This window comes from Phoenix dactylifera, chromosome 1, assembly GCF_051530095.1.
Source record: "Phoenix dactylifera cultivar Ajwa chromosome 1, Ajwa_hap1_PhDact_Kaust_v1.1, whole genome shotgun sequence".
Classification (NCBI taxonomy): domain Eukaryota; kingdom Viridiplantae; phylum Streptophyta; class Magnoliopsida; order Arecales; family Arecaceae; genus Phoenix; species Phoenix dactylifera.
Genome location: NC_143190.1, coordinates 74,698,452 through 74,712,880, shown reverse-complemented (window position 1 = coordinate 74,712,880; position 14,429 = coordinate 74,698,452). Strand labels below are relative to the sequence as shown.

Genomic DNA, 14,429 nt, shown 5'->3' with positions numbered 1-14,429 from the left:
AATAAAATAATATATATATATATATATATATATATATATATATATTTCAGTTTATGCTGTTGTGGGAGAGAGATAAAATGAATAGATTATTTCGAGTTGAATCAAAATATAAAAATTTAATTGTTCAAAATTCAATTAATCAATGGAAGATAATAATAGTAATCAGGAAGATAATGAATTTCAAAATGATTTACCTATTAGAACGCTTCGTGATTATCTACAACCCACTAGGACCAGTACCCCATCCTGTATGGTTATTCCTACTGCTGCGGGAGCTTTTGACATGAAACTAGGAATAATCTAATTACTCCCAAAGTTTCACGGACTTGATTCTGAAAGTCCCTATTTACATCTGAAAGAATTTGATGAAGTGTGTTCAACACTTCATTTCAATGATGTCACTGAAGAGGTAGTTAAGCTTAAGTTATTTTCTTTTTCTTTAAAGGAAAAAGCTAAGTCATGGTTACACTCCTTAAGGCCTAGGACCATAGCTACCTGGCAAGAAATGACAAGAGAATTTTTAAAGAAATTCTTCCCAACACATAAAACAAATACACTTAGAAGAAATATCATGAACTTCGCACAAAAAGATGGAGAAACATTTTTTCAGTGTTGGGAAAGATTTAAGGACCTTCTGCTTGCTTGCCCACATCATGGATATAAAATTTGGAGGGTCATTAGTTTCTTTTATGATGGTTTGTCCTCCAATATGAGACAATTTGTAGAAATGATGTGCAATGGTGAATTCATGAGTAAGGAACCAAATGAAGCCTGGGATTATTTTGATCTTTTAGCAGAAAATGCACAAGCTTGGGATACAACGGATAAAAATGAAAAATCTAAAATAGCATCTAATGCAAAAGGAGGAATATATCTTATTAAAGATGATAATGATGTCAATGTAAATATTGCTAATCTGACTAGGAAGGTTGAAGCTATGGAATTAAGAAAGACCAATATAGGAAAAGCACAAACTATTGTTGAAAGTATATGTGGAATTTGCGAGAGTAATGCACATGTGACCAAGGATTGTCCTACAATTTCTGCTTTTCAAGAAGTGTTGCATGATCAAGCAAATTTCACCAATACTTATAAAAGACAATTTCCGGAAACATATAATCCTAATTGGCGAAACCATCCTAACTTTAGTTGGAGACATGGACCCACTGCCAATGAATCTCAAGGAAATTCTGTTCCTACTCCTTATGTGCCACCACATAGGAAATCCCTTGAAGATACTTTGCAAACCTTCATGCAAGGGCAGACTCAGATAAATCAGAATACAATGCAATCACTCCAAGAACTTAAAAATTCTGTAGGTAGAATTGAGGCTCAACTCAATGTTAGGAAAAAAGGGACATTTCCAGCCCAACCTCAATCTAACCCAAAGGGTCAATATGAGGTCCATGAAGCAAGTTCATCTCAACCTAAATTTGAACAAGTTAAGTTTGTCACAACCCTTCGTAGCGGAAAAATAATTAACAAAGAAATTCCGACAAAAGATGACAAACCTGAAAAATCTATTGAAAAGAAGGATGAAGATGATAATGAACAAGATGATCCAATACCCCATCACAAGATAGTTGCTCCATTCCCTCAGCGCTTGCTTGCAGCTAAAAAGGGAATACCTGACTAAGAAATTCTGGATATCTTTAAACACGTAAAGATTAACATTCCTTTATTAGATGCCATTAAGCAGATCCCATCTTATGCCAAATTTTTAAAAGATCTTTGTACCATAAAGCGAAAGCTTTACGTACAAAAGAAAGTTTTTCTAACTGAACAGGTGAGTGCTATTCTCAAACACAACACCCCACCTAAGTATAAAGATCCTGGTTGTCCTACCATATCTTGTATCATAGGAAACTTCAGGATATAACGAGCCCTTCTTGATTTAGGTGCAAGTGTTAACTTACTGCCCTATTCAGTTTATGAACAGTTAGGACTTGGTGAACTAAAACCCACCAAGGTTACTCTCCAACTTGCTGATCGATCTATAAAGATACCAAGAGGAGTAGTAGAGGATGTACTTGTCCAAATTGATAAATTCTATTTTCCAGTCGACTTCATAGTATTAGATACCCAGCCTGTCATGAATTGTACCACTTCAATATCTGTCATCTTAGGCCGCCCATTTCTAGCTACTTCCAATGTTTTGATCAACTGTCGAAATGAAATAATGAAAATGTCATTCAGAAATATGACTATAGATTTTAATATATTTAACATTTGCAAACAACCCGATAATGACAACGAAAATGATGAAATTCATGGAGTTAATCTGATCGACTCTATTGTAGAAGATGCTCTTGTCCCATCTCTTTCTTTTGATCCGTTAGAAACATGCCTACTCATTTCGGAAATACAGATATCAACCAAAACTTTAGAGAAATCAGTGCTATATTAGATTCAGCTCCTTTGTTGGATACAGATAGGTGGAAATCTCGTTTTGAAGAATTGCCCACACGCAACAATAGTCCTCTACCATCTAGTGTTCAAGCACCTAAACTTGAGCTAAAACCTTTGCCATCTGAGCTCAAGTACGCATACCTTGGTCAAGAAGAGACTTTTCCTGTGATCATATCATCCCAACTCGAACAAAGTCAAGAATTAAAATTGTTAGAAATTCTCAAGGAACATAAGGGAGCAATAGGGTGGACAATTGCTGATATCATGGGAATTAGTCCCTCAATTTGTACTCATAGAATCCACCTAGAAGCTGATGCCAAACCTTCTTGTCAACCTCAACGTCGATTGAACCCAAACATGAAGGATGTGGTTAGGACAGAAGTTCTGAAACTTCTGGATGCGGGTATGATCTACCCAATTTCAGATAGTAAATGGGTAAGTCCAACCCAAGTCGTCCCGAAAAAATCTAGTGTTACTGTAGTCAAAAATGCCAACAATGAATTAGTTCCAACTAGGGTCCCCACTAGTTGGCGTGTATGCATTGACTATAGGAAACTTAATTTTGTCACTAGGAAGAATCATTTTCCTCTACCTTTTATTGATCAAATCTTAGAACGGTTGGCAAGTCATAAATTTTATTGCTTCCTAGATGGCTATTTCGGTTACAACCAAATTGCAATTGATCTTGAAGATCAGGAAAAGACCACTTTTACATGTCCTTTTGGCACATTTGCTTACAAGAGAATGCCATTTGGGTTATGTAATGCTCCTGCAACCTTCCAAAGATGCATGCTCAGTATTTTCTCTGACATGGTTGAGTGCTTTTTAGAAGTCTTTATGGATGATTTTTCGGTTTTCGGCTCGTCTTTTGAAAACTGTGTAGACCATTTAAGGCTAGTCTTAATTCGGTGTGAGGAGAAGAATCTAATCTTAAACTGGAAAAAGTGCCATTTTATGGTAACTAGGGGAATTGTTCTCGGGCATGTCATTTCATCTGAAGGAATTGAAGTAGACAAGGCTAAAATTGACTTAATTGCTAACTTACCAAACCCAAAAACTATCAAAGATATACGCTCATTTTTGGGTCATGCAGGATTTTATCGGAGATTCATTAAAGATTTTAGCTCAATATCTAAACCCTTATGTAATCTCCTTCAAAAGGAAACCCAATTTGCGTGGTCTGAAGAATGTCAAAAAGCTTTTGATAAACTTAAAAGCTTGCTGACTTTTGCTCCCATCATGCAACCACCAGACTAGTCGCTTCCTTTTGAAATTATGTGTGATGCTAGTGAATATGCAGTTGGGGTAGTTCTAGGGCAAAGAAAGGAAAGGAAGCCTTATGTTATCTACTATGCAAGTAAGACTTTAAATAGTGCACAAATGACTTACACCACTACGAAAAAGGAACTACTCGCTGTAGTATTTGCACTAGACAAATTTAGGTCTTACTTGATTAAATCCAAAATCATTATCTACACTGACCATACTGCCCTTAAGTACCTTCTTTCAAAAAAGGATGCTAAGGTGCGTTTGCTTAGGTGGATTCTTCTGCTCCAAGAATTTTTTCTAGAAATAAGAGATAAAAAAGGGGTAGAGAACGTAGTAGCTGATCACTTGTCCCGTCTCACTCTTCCAGCATACATAGACAATTCACCCATAAGAGACACTTTCCCTGATGAGCAACTCTTTGAGATCACGTCGTCACCCTGATTTGCAGACATTGCAAATTTTCTTATCACGGGTGAACTCCCGATTCATTGGAATAAACAGGACAAAAGAAAATTTCTGATCGAAATAAAAAAATTTTTCTGGGATGATCCTTATTTTTTCAAATACTGCCCAGACCAAATTATTAGAAGATGTGTACCTAATGACGAATTTATTAGTGTCATTTCCTTTTGTCATTCTGAAGCTTGCGGTGGTCATTTCTCTACTAAGAAAATGGCTGCAAAAATTTTACAGTGCGGTTTCTATTGGCCCACCTTGTTCAAAGATTCACATAACTTTTGCAAAGCTTGCGAGCGTTGTCAAAAGTTAGGTGGGATAACTCGTAGGAATATGATGCCCCTCAACCCAATTTTAATTATCGAAATATTTGATTGTTGGGGAATAGATTTTATGGGTCCATTTTCTCCTTCATTCGGAAATTTGTACATTTTAGTAGCTGTAGATTATGTCTCCAAATGGATTGAGGCAATTCCTTGCAAGAATAATGACCATAAAACTGTTTTAAAATTTTTAAAAGAAAACATTCTTTACATATTTGGAACGCCTCGAGCCATTATCAGTGATGGGGGTTCACACTTCTGTAATAAGCCTTTTGAGGCTTTAATGCGAAAATATGGGATCACCCATAAAGTCGCCACCTCTTATCATCCACAAACAAGTGGATAAGTTGAAGTATCCAATCGATCAATTAAGAATATTCTTAAAAAAATGGTTAACTCAAATCGCAAAGACTGGTCTTTGCGTTTAACTGATGCACTTTGGGCTTATCGTACTGCTTTTAAAAGCCCGATTGATATGTCTCTGTACTGTCTTATTTTTGGCAAACCGTGTCACTTGCCTGTGGAATTGGAGCATAGGGCCTACTGGGCTATTAAGAGATTTAATTTTGATATGGATAAGGCTAGTTCACTACGCAAACTTCAACTTAATGAACTAGAGGAAATCAGGAATGAAGCATATGAGAATGCTCGAATTTATAAGAACAAAATGAAAGTCTTCCATGATAGAAATATTCTAAGAAAAACATTTGAGCCTTCCCAGAAAGTTCTATTGTATAATTCAAGACTTCATTTATTTTCAGAAAAATTAAGATCTAGGTGGACCGGCCCGTTTATAGTTAAAACTGTTTATCAGTATGGAACCATTGAGATAGAGAATCCAAACACCGGTAATATTTTTAAAGTAAAGGGCCAACGTTTGAAGTTATTTTTGGATAACTTTACCCCAGAGGTTGAATCGACCAATCTAGGAGATCCTGTTTATCAGGATTGATCTCTATATCTGCTAGAGATCCTCTGTTTGTATCATAATTTGTCTCTCTTTCATTTTATGTTGATATGACAATTGGTGAGCAACAACAGTGTGCAGTCATTCTATCAGGTAGATTCTAACCTTCAGCCTTTTTATTTTTCATACAATTATTAATGCCATATTTCATGCATTCATGTTACAACATTGGGGACAATGTTGAATTTAAGTTGGAGGGAGAGATTACTGTATTTTTTCTATATATCATACCAATTGTCATATCTTTGCAAAAAAAAATTAATAATAAGAATAATAAAAAATAAATAAAATAAAAATAAATATATATATAATAATAATAATAGTAATAATAATAATAACAAACATATATTTTGTTGCATTTAATTACCACTTTAATTTTTCGAAGCAAATAAACATGTGCAGCTATTAAGGCAAGAAGCACATTATGACTTATTAGGGACCTATTATTAGATCCCCACACAAGTATTCAATGACAATAGGAAAGCCTCAGGAATTCACTTGTGTTACCTATTTGTTTATTGACCTGATTCGCTAAAGAAGTATAAGTGTCCTTGTCTTAAAGTTCATGATTTGGTTTTCACATAAAGATAAAGTTTGAAATTTCCGACTAGATCACCTGGGTGCCTTATGTTCTGACCCTGGTTGACCTATAGTCACAATACAGTCACGTTACATAAAAAAAAAGAGAGAAATAATGCAGTTTGTCTTCACTAAGTAACCGGGCCTCTTACCTACAAAGCAGCGAGTGTTCGCGTAAAAAGGTGAATATCACTGACATAAGTGATTAGTCTGACCTCATGGCGTAGTTTGGTTCGAGTAATTAAGTCCGAGGGGTGTTTCACCTAATGCCTTGAGCCAACTGGATCAAGAGTCATTGACCCAAAGCTCGTTACATGGACCTTACTACAGCCTAATGGAGTTGGACTGTTGTAGTCACTGTAAAACAAAAAAATTAATAATTAAAAAAAAATGATGAGTGGGTTAGTTAAACTAAAACCAAGTGACATGTGGATAACTGGTTTGACTCCACTGTTTTAGAACTCTGTGTACCTGGGATGTCTAGTTGGGATTGATAGCTTCATTTTTATATGCGAACCATTTTGGACAAATAACATGTGATATTCGGAAAATTTAGTGGGTCGGAAGCTAACAAATGGTAGTTAACACTTGTGAATTTGAGTAGTGCACCTAGAACTCAAGGGGTACCCAATTGTGGTGGAGGTATAGGTATTCTAAGATGTCACATTTACATTTGCCTTAAGGGTTGCTATGATTTAAAGTATCTTTTAACTTAAAAACGATGTTTGTGGGTAACATCACTGCAAACCTTCTTGAGACAACACTCGTCCACTAGGGTAACCTAGGGATTTAATGGCTTGTTGCACGTGCTAAGTGCAATCGTAATGCTCTACGAAAATGAGTATTTATTTTAATTCATGCATATTAATAAAAATAAATAATACTTTTGCACCTTCATTTTATCATTTTCACACTAAATTGCTAGAGACTAGCAATAAGCTAGTTGGGAGGTGTGATGAGAGCACAAAAGTACAATCTTCATACCATTTTAATTAGTATTATAGCTAATCTTTATTAATAAAATTAATTAATTAATGTTTTATTTGTGTTTGAGTGTAAGTAATCCAAGAGATTCAATAACGCTGGTTTCAGCCCAATGCCCGGCAGCCCGAGCTCAACAAATTTCCCAGTGTCCGTGATGAGGTGATCCAACAGTTTCTAACCTAAAATTCCCATGCATCCATGTCAACAGGCTAAAGCAAGTGATTTTCCAACATCTTCAAGCGTCCCCGAGCCGTCTCGAGAGTCCCAAAGCAATTCAATTGCTTCTCAAACCAAGTATCTGTTTCCAAGCAACTTCCCAACATCAATGTCTTCCCAACTTTCCATCCGGTGGAGGCAGGAGGAGGACACGGAACAAGGAGGGGAGGAGACCAAGGGAACCAGCGAAGCATCTGCATCTCCTCTTCCGATTTTTCCAGCCGGGCAAGAGAAGAGGGAGAAGAATCGAGAGAAGCCAGCCGGGCGAGAGAGGAGGAGAGGCCATTCGGGAAGAGAGGAAGCCAGGGAACCATCGGAAGAGAGAAGAAAAAAAGAAAAGAAAAAAAACAGAGCACTCTGTTTTCTTAAGAGAAGAAAAGAAAAAAATAGGGGAAAAAAATGCTTGCATCTCATATGGATAGCTAAATCTCTTTTAGCTAAGGCTAGGGAAAAGCCTAGCATTTTCTTCATGTATTTCATTTAATCATCAATGGGATTTTAATGTTTTTGATTTGATTTATAGTGTAGTAAATTTATAGAAATTATTTCAAACTTATATATTTTTTTTGATTTGTTATTTCCTCCGGGTATAACAGATGCTTAGAAATCCCCGTAGTTTAAAATAGAATTACTGTAATGGTGCCCATAAAACTAAATCTATTTTTTAATTAGTATTTTCACTACTCCACTTTTTGGTTAGGTCTTCACTCAGATCTAACTGAGATAATAGATGATTTTAAGAAAAGTATGATGAAGTGCTAGACTGAATCCTAATACCTTAGTTATATTTTTATCAATCCGAATATTATTTAGCCTTTAGTTTTTGTTCACTGTCAAATCCCTGTGGATTCGATCTCGGACTCACCGAGAATATTACTTTGCTACACCCTATACTTGGGGTATTCTACAATGTATAATTAATTTTACAAAAATATTAGATCTTTAAATATATTTCAATATTTGCGATAACCAATATTAACAATATTTATGTAAGTAGACCATAAATGGTCAACTAATTGATTGAGAAAAAAATGTTCTCACCTTAATTATTTATTCAAGGGCATTGTTAAAAATTTGACAATATTCCTACATAAGATTATCTCCAACCAAATATAGTAATCTTTTTAGGATGCGATTTTACAGAGCAATTTTTTCATATAAATTATTCCTAGGAATCAGCAGATTACTCCATAATCTGGCATATACCAACCAAATGAACCTTATTATGATGTATGATATGAACTATATCTAACTTGCCTATCAAAGGTCAACACATGGCAAGCAATTTTAAACACATTTGAGTTCTCGGCAGTTCTAGGCAACAATTAAGAGAATCCACATAAGAAAAGAGGTTATGGCCCATAAGGAAGGATGATTATGGCTTATCCCTTGATTCAGATTTCTTTCTTTATATAAATAGAATCGAAGGACATGTAAGGTCAGAGAGGCCAACCTCTTGTAGACCGACTAGAACCAAGTCGACTAGCAGAAGGCTAATCAGAAGGTCGACCAAAAAGCCAATCAGAAGAAGGCCGACCACATCGATGGATCACCAAGCAAGACCAAGCTCTCCATGCTAACCTATCATATAGATCATCCTACAAAAAGGAGCCTAAGTCACCAAAAGGCCAATTTCAATGGAATTTTTATTCTCAGGTTGATTTAGATAACGAAGGTCAAGAGATAGTTTTCTACTAAAACTCAAACTTTAGAGAGTCCAACTTTGATGGGACAAGAACTCTTCATCTATACAAATGGCTCAAGATCTCTAGATATGCAAGAGAGAGACACAGGTTACTCTACACTATACTTTTCTTATTTTTTCTCCTGTTATTTTTAATACCTCGCGCGACTTAAGCATCGGAGCTCCGGTAAAAACAATTCCGATAAGCTTTTCTTTTTCTAGTGTGTCGCGCTCAAATCCGTGGTTCTCCATGCATTTTATCTTCCATTATCATGGATCGAGCAGATCAATTAGTGTTCTCTATATTTCCAGATCATCCGGATCATTGTCGGATGAAATTTTAACATCAACAATATATAAATTCAAAACAAAATCTCGCGTACAAACTATGTTATCCGGCTTCAACCACCCGAAGGCCAGAGGTGTGCTTTGTGTAGTTAGATGTCCACGGCGTTTGCATCATTAATTAAACGTCCAGGCGAAGCATTGTAGAGCGGAGCCGGCCACCCTCCAGAAGCCGACAAAATCGACTTGAGAGTTGGGATTATTACAGTTTTTGGGACACTCTCGACATTGAGCTACTCCAGGAACCCCGTGAGAACCATGAACTCTTCCACCTCCAAAAATGGCAGTTCCCAGCAATAAACCTCCCACTCCCCTCCTCACAGACCACCTCTTCTGTCTTCCCTCCAAATCCACTAGACCCAAATCCCTCAACCTTTCTCCCAACCCCAATAGTCCCCAATTCTCCCCCAGAAAGGCCCAAAAGCTCTCCGCCCTCAGCCCCAACGTCCCCCCCGTTCCCACCGCCTCCTCCTTCGCCGACCCCAATCCCGATATCCGCCGCCTCTGTCTCCACGGCGACTTGGAAGGAGCCCTCCTACTGCTGGACTCCGCTGGCGAACGCCCGGTGGACGAGGACACCTACGTCACCTTACTGAGGCTCTGCGAATGGCGTCACGCCGTGCCAGAAGGCTCCCGCGTCCACTCCCACATCTCCTCCTCCAACGCCCACCTCAGCGTCCGTCTCGGCAACGCCCTCTTGAGCATGTTTGTCAGGTTCGGCGAACTCGTCGTCGCGTGGTCGGTGTTCGGCAAAATGGTCGAGAGGGACGTCTTCTCTTGGAACGTGATGATCGGCGGGTATGGGAAAAATGGTTTCTTGGAAGAGTCCCTGGATTTGTACCAACGGATGCTGTGGGCCGGCAACGGTATCAGGCCGGATGTATATACTTTTCCCTGCGTCCTGAGGTCCTCCGGCGGTATCCCGGACTTGATGAGTGGGAGAGAGATCCATGCTCATCTGATTAGATTTGGTTTCGGTTTGGAAACCGATGTTTTGAATTCTCTGATCACCATGTATGCAAAGTGCGGTGAATTTCACTGTGCTCGGAGAGTGTTTGACGAAATGCCAAGGAGGGATTGCATCTCGTGGAATGCGATGATCTCTGGCTATTTTGAGAACGAGGAGCATTTTGAAGGGTTGAGATTGTTCTTAACAATGCAGGATCTTTCATTTGATCCGGATTTGATGACGATGACAAGTGTCATCTCTGCATCTGGGGCGCTCTGTGATATGAGGTTAGGAAAGGAGATTCACGGCTATGCGGTAAAGAAGAAGTTTTATGTCGATGTGTCAGTGAGCAATTCATTGATTCAGATGTATACTAGCTTCGGTAGCTTGAATGAAGCTGAGAAAATTTTTTTGCGGATAGAGACCAAGGATGTGGTGTCATGGACAGCAATGATATCAGGATATGAGAAGAATGGCTTGCCAGATAAAGCTTTAAAAGTATTTGAACAGATGGAAGAAAATGATGTTATCCCTGATGAGATCACGATAGCAAGTGTTCTATCAGCCTGTGCTTGCTTGGGACGTTTGGATATGGGCATCAAGGTGCATGAACTTGCAAGGAGGAACGGGCTTATGCCATATACCATAGTCGGGAACACACTCCTTGACATGTATTCCAAGTCTAAGTGCATCGATAAAGCACTAGAAGTATTCAGACGCATGCCTGCGAAGAATGTGATATCTTGGAGTTCAGTAATTTCGGGCTTCCGGATCAACTGCCAGAGCTTTGAAGCTTTGACTTTCTTTCGCCATATGCAGGCTGATGTAAAACCAAATTCTGTCACGTTGATTGCTGCCCTCTCTGCTTGTGCTGCCGTTGGAGCTTTAATGTGCGGAAAGGAGATCCATGCTCAAACTCTGCGGAGCGGTTTAGATTCTGAGGGCTATCTACCAAATGCTCTTCTAGACTTGTATGTTAAGTGTGGAAGGATGGAATATGCATGGATGCAGTTTAATCGACTTGAAGAGAAGGATGTGGTGTCATATAATATCATGCTAACAGGTTATGCCATGCGAGGACATGGAGATCTTGCTGTGGCTTTGTTCAGTAGGATGATAGATGTGGGAGTACATCCAGATGAAATCACATTTGTTGCTCTCTTGTGTGCTTGCAGCAGGGCTGGAATGGTGAGTCAAGGTTGGAACTATTTTAACAGCATGGCCCAAAAGTACTTGGTAATTCCAAATCTGAGACACTACACTTGCATGGTGGACCTGTTGGGTCGAGCTGGCTTCTTGGAGGAAGCCCACCAGTTCATAAAAGATATGCCTATCGAGCCGGATGCTGCAATCTGGGGAGCATTGTTGAATGGATGCAGGATACATCGCAAGGTCGAGCTTGGTGAACTTGCTGCAAAACATATCTTCGAGTTGGACACAGATAGTGTTGGATATTACATGCTGCTGTGTAATTTATACGCTGATGATGGCAAATGGAACCAAGTGGTGAGAGTGAGGAAGGCAATGAGAGAGAAGGGCTTAGTTGTAGATCCTGGATGCAGTTGGGTAGAAGCAAAGGGAGTTGTTCATGCATTTCTTAGTGCTGATGAATCACATCCACAGATAAAGGAGATTTATGCAGTCATAAATGGGTTGTATGATAGGATGAAGGCAGCTGGTTTTCCTCTGCCTGAGGATGGATTGTCCGATGAGGCTGAAGCATCGAAGGCTGATATATTTTGTGGCCACAGTGAAAGACTTGCCATTGCTTTTGGGCTCATCAATAGCCTACCTGGGATGCCTGTTCGGGTAACCAAAAACCTGTACATGTGCCAGAGCTGCCATAGCATTGTGAAAATGATCTCAAAGATTGTCCGACGAGAGATAACAGTTAGGGACACCGAGCAATTCCACCATTTTAAAGATGGAAGATGTTCTTGCGGAGATGAGGGATACTGGAAAAGTAAGACTGAATAAGAGCATCGGACAGCTCAGATATATTTCATGACCATTCTTCTTCAGCGGCATCACGATACCAGTTAATGAGCCATCTAGAATAAGGTTCAGATAGACACCATGACACCTCAAATGTTTTATAAGAACAATGTGATGCTAAATAGGTATGTCTCTGAACTTCTACGAAGACTGTGGGAACAAATTGGTGCCAAGGATAAACATTACGCCACCAATGGTAGATCAAGATATGTGATAGATCTCCATCACTTTTGGGCATACACAGTTGAGACGAGCAAACGATGCGTGCCAGCTTGCTAAAGTAATTGAAATGCTACAACAGGTTTGAGGACATTCTCCCGTGTTACACTCTTTTAGATGATGTAATTATGATGTAAATTTATCAAGCAAAGTGCGATGAAAGAAGCACTCTGTCTCCGACTTGTTGTACTACAATTTCTGCTTCGCACAGCAATATATTGTTGTGTGATTCTTGAAAGAGTATAAGATGCAGGGCTTCAACCTCCTAAACTTTTACTTTGCAGCGGAATTTTGAGTTTGTATGGATGTTAAATGAGGCTTGAAATTGCATGTTCTACTTGCGCTCCCTTGCATCTTCTTGACAAAAAAATGATGGGTTTCCACATGTTTGCTTTCGGCGGAAAAAATGAAATATATTAGTTTTATTACGTCAGGACAGGAGGGTCATGAGCAAGTGGCAGCTGGTTTCGGTACAAAGCATATAACTTATTTTTTTAAGGAAATTTGCACGGACCAACATCAGATCCTAGGAATCAGGGTGTTGGTCAAACCCTTAACCGAGCTTGGTTAGGAACTGGCTGGCACATCTTTGGGCTATGCCATTCTAGAAATTGGGCCTGGGCTCAGTGTTTTTAAGGAAGACTCAAATCTGAAGGCTCAGGTGCTTAAATGACATGTCATTTCCATCCGTAAGTTCATGTCAGCAGCGGCGTAGTATCAACCGCATCCACATTGACATCCGCAAACAACTAAGCGAAGCCATCACTAAGTTGGTAGTGGAGAGTGTCGGCATGCAAGCGATGGAGCTCAGTCACATCGCATTTGTTGAAGACACCTTGGCAACTTAAGGCACTTGGAGTTTCTTTTCTGCTTTAGGAGTATTCCACACGGTATTTTTCACCTGCAAGCCTCTATATTCGAGTTTTCTCAAGATCAATTTTGACGGATCTATCTTGGATGGATGTACGTGGGGCGGTATGGATTTTGTTTATTCGCAGGGTTGTAGCTGCAGGGGCAATCAACTCTTCAACACATCAGTTCTAGGTGCAGAGTTGCGGGCCGCTTGGGCGAACCTTCGTCACACCCGGTGTGTCTTACGGGCTAGTTCCATTGTCTTGGAGGGGACTCAGCCACTGTCATCAGTTAGATCCGGGGGGGCTAGAAGCAATGGTTGCGTCCATCCTTTGTTGCGAGACATCTGCACTATAGTGAGGGATGATGGGGCCTTTCAGACCAAGCATGTGTTCCGTGAAGCTAATGGGGCTGTAGATTAGGTGGTTATGTAGCCAGTCACTTCGATATCATCCTGTGGGCTAGTCATAGGGAGATAAGTAGCCAGCCACTTCGATATCATCCTGTGGGCTAGTCATAGGGAGTTGCCCTTGGCACTCCGAGGTATTATGTTTTTCGATTTTATTGGGTGCATCCGTACTCGTCAAGTATGATCCACCCGTCTTAGAAAAAATATAAAAAAATAAATAAATAAATTCTTTCATTTATTTACATGATATGATGAACTTAAAAACCAGCAATTTAACCTGATCTCCCCTCCGGTTCCCGTCAGCTGGCTGATGTTCCCCATTTTCGCCATGGTTGACGCGAAATCTCCCGCAAAGGCTGCAGCATCAACGCCGTGTGAAGTGCTCCTGGTCCGAGCGGAGGAGGCCATGCACGGCGTTGTCGCGAATGGCAGGCCGACGTTAGGGCCATTGTAGATGCCGGCGCCCGCGGATGGTCACGCAGCGTGCAAGGCCGATAATGGCGTGGGCGCTGAGGCCCTCGGCGGGGAATGTCGCGGTGAGACTGGCGACGACGAGGGCCAGGATGTTGGCGCATGGCTCTGTATATATATCATATATAATATCTACAAAGCTGTATCCATGGACCTTTCTTCTTTATTGTGCTCATCCATGCCACATAGTACGCAGCCAATTATGGTACTCGGTCGGGCTTGTTTTACCCACCAAGACTACTTCATCACGGGCGGCCGGTTGCAGTGTGCTTCGTCTTTATGCTTGATGGCATCAGTGACTT

General features: G+C 39.8%; 1 protein-coding gene and 1 non-coding gene across 2 annotated transcripts; one reads left to right on the top strand and one right to left on the bottom strand.

Annotated features, from left to right (window-relative positions):
• Positions 1–553: 553 nt before the first annotated feature.
• LOC149768858 (small nucleolar RNA R71) lies at positions 554–660 on the bottom strand. Its single transcript, XR_016398565.1, has one exon. It is a non-coding gene; the product is annotated as a small nucleolar RNA R71 (small nucleolar RNA).
• An 8,620-nt stretch (positions 661–9,280) lies between these two features.
• Positions 9,281–12,665, top strand: ECB2 (Tetratricopeptide repeat (TPR)-like superfamily protein). Its single transcript, XM_008779109.6, has one exon. The coding sequence runs from the start codon at positions 9,513–9,515 to the stop codon at positions 12,156–12,158; it is 2,646 nt and encodes an 881-aa protein (XP_008777331.4). The 5' UTR covers positions 9,281–9,512; the 3' UTR covers positions 12,159–12,665.
• Positions 12,666–14,429: the final 1,764 nt, after the last annotated feature.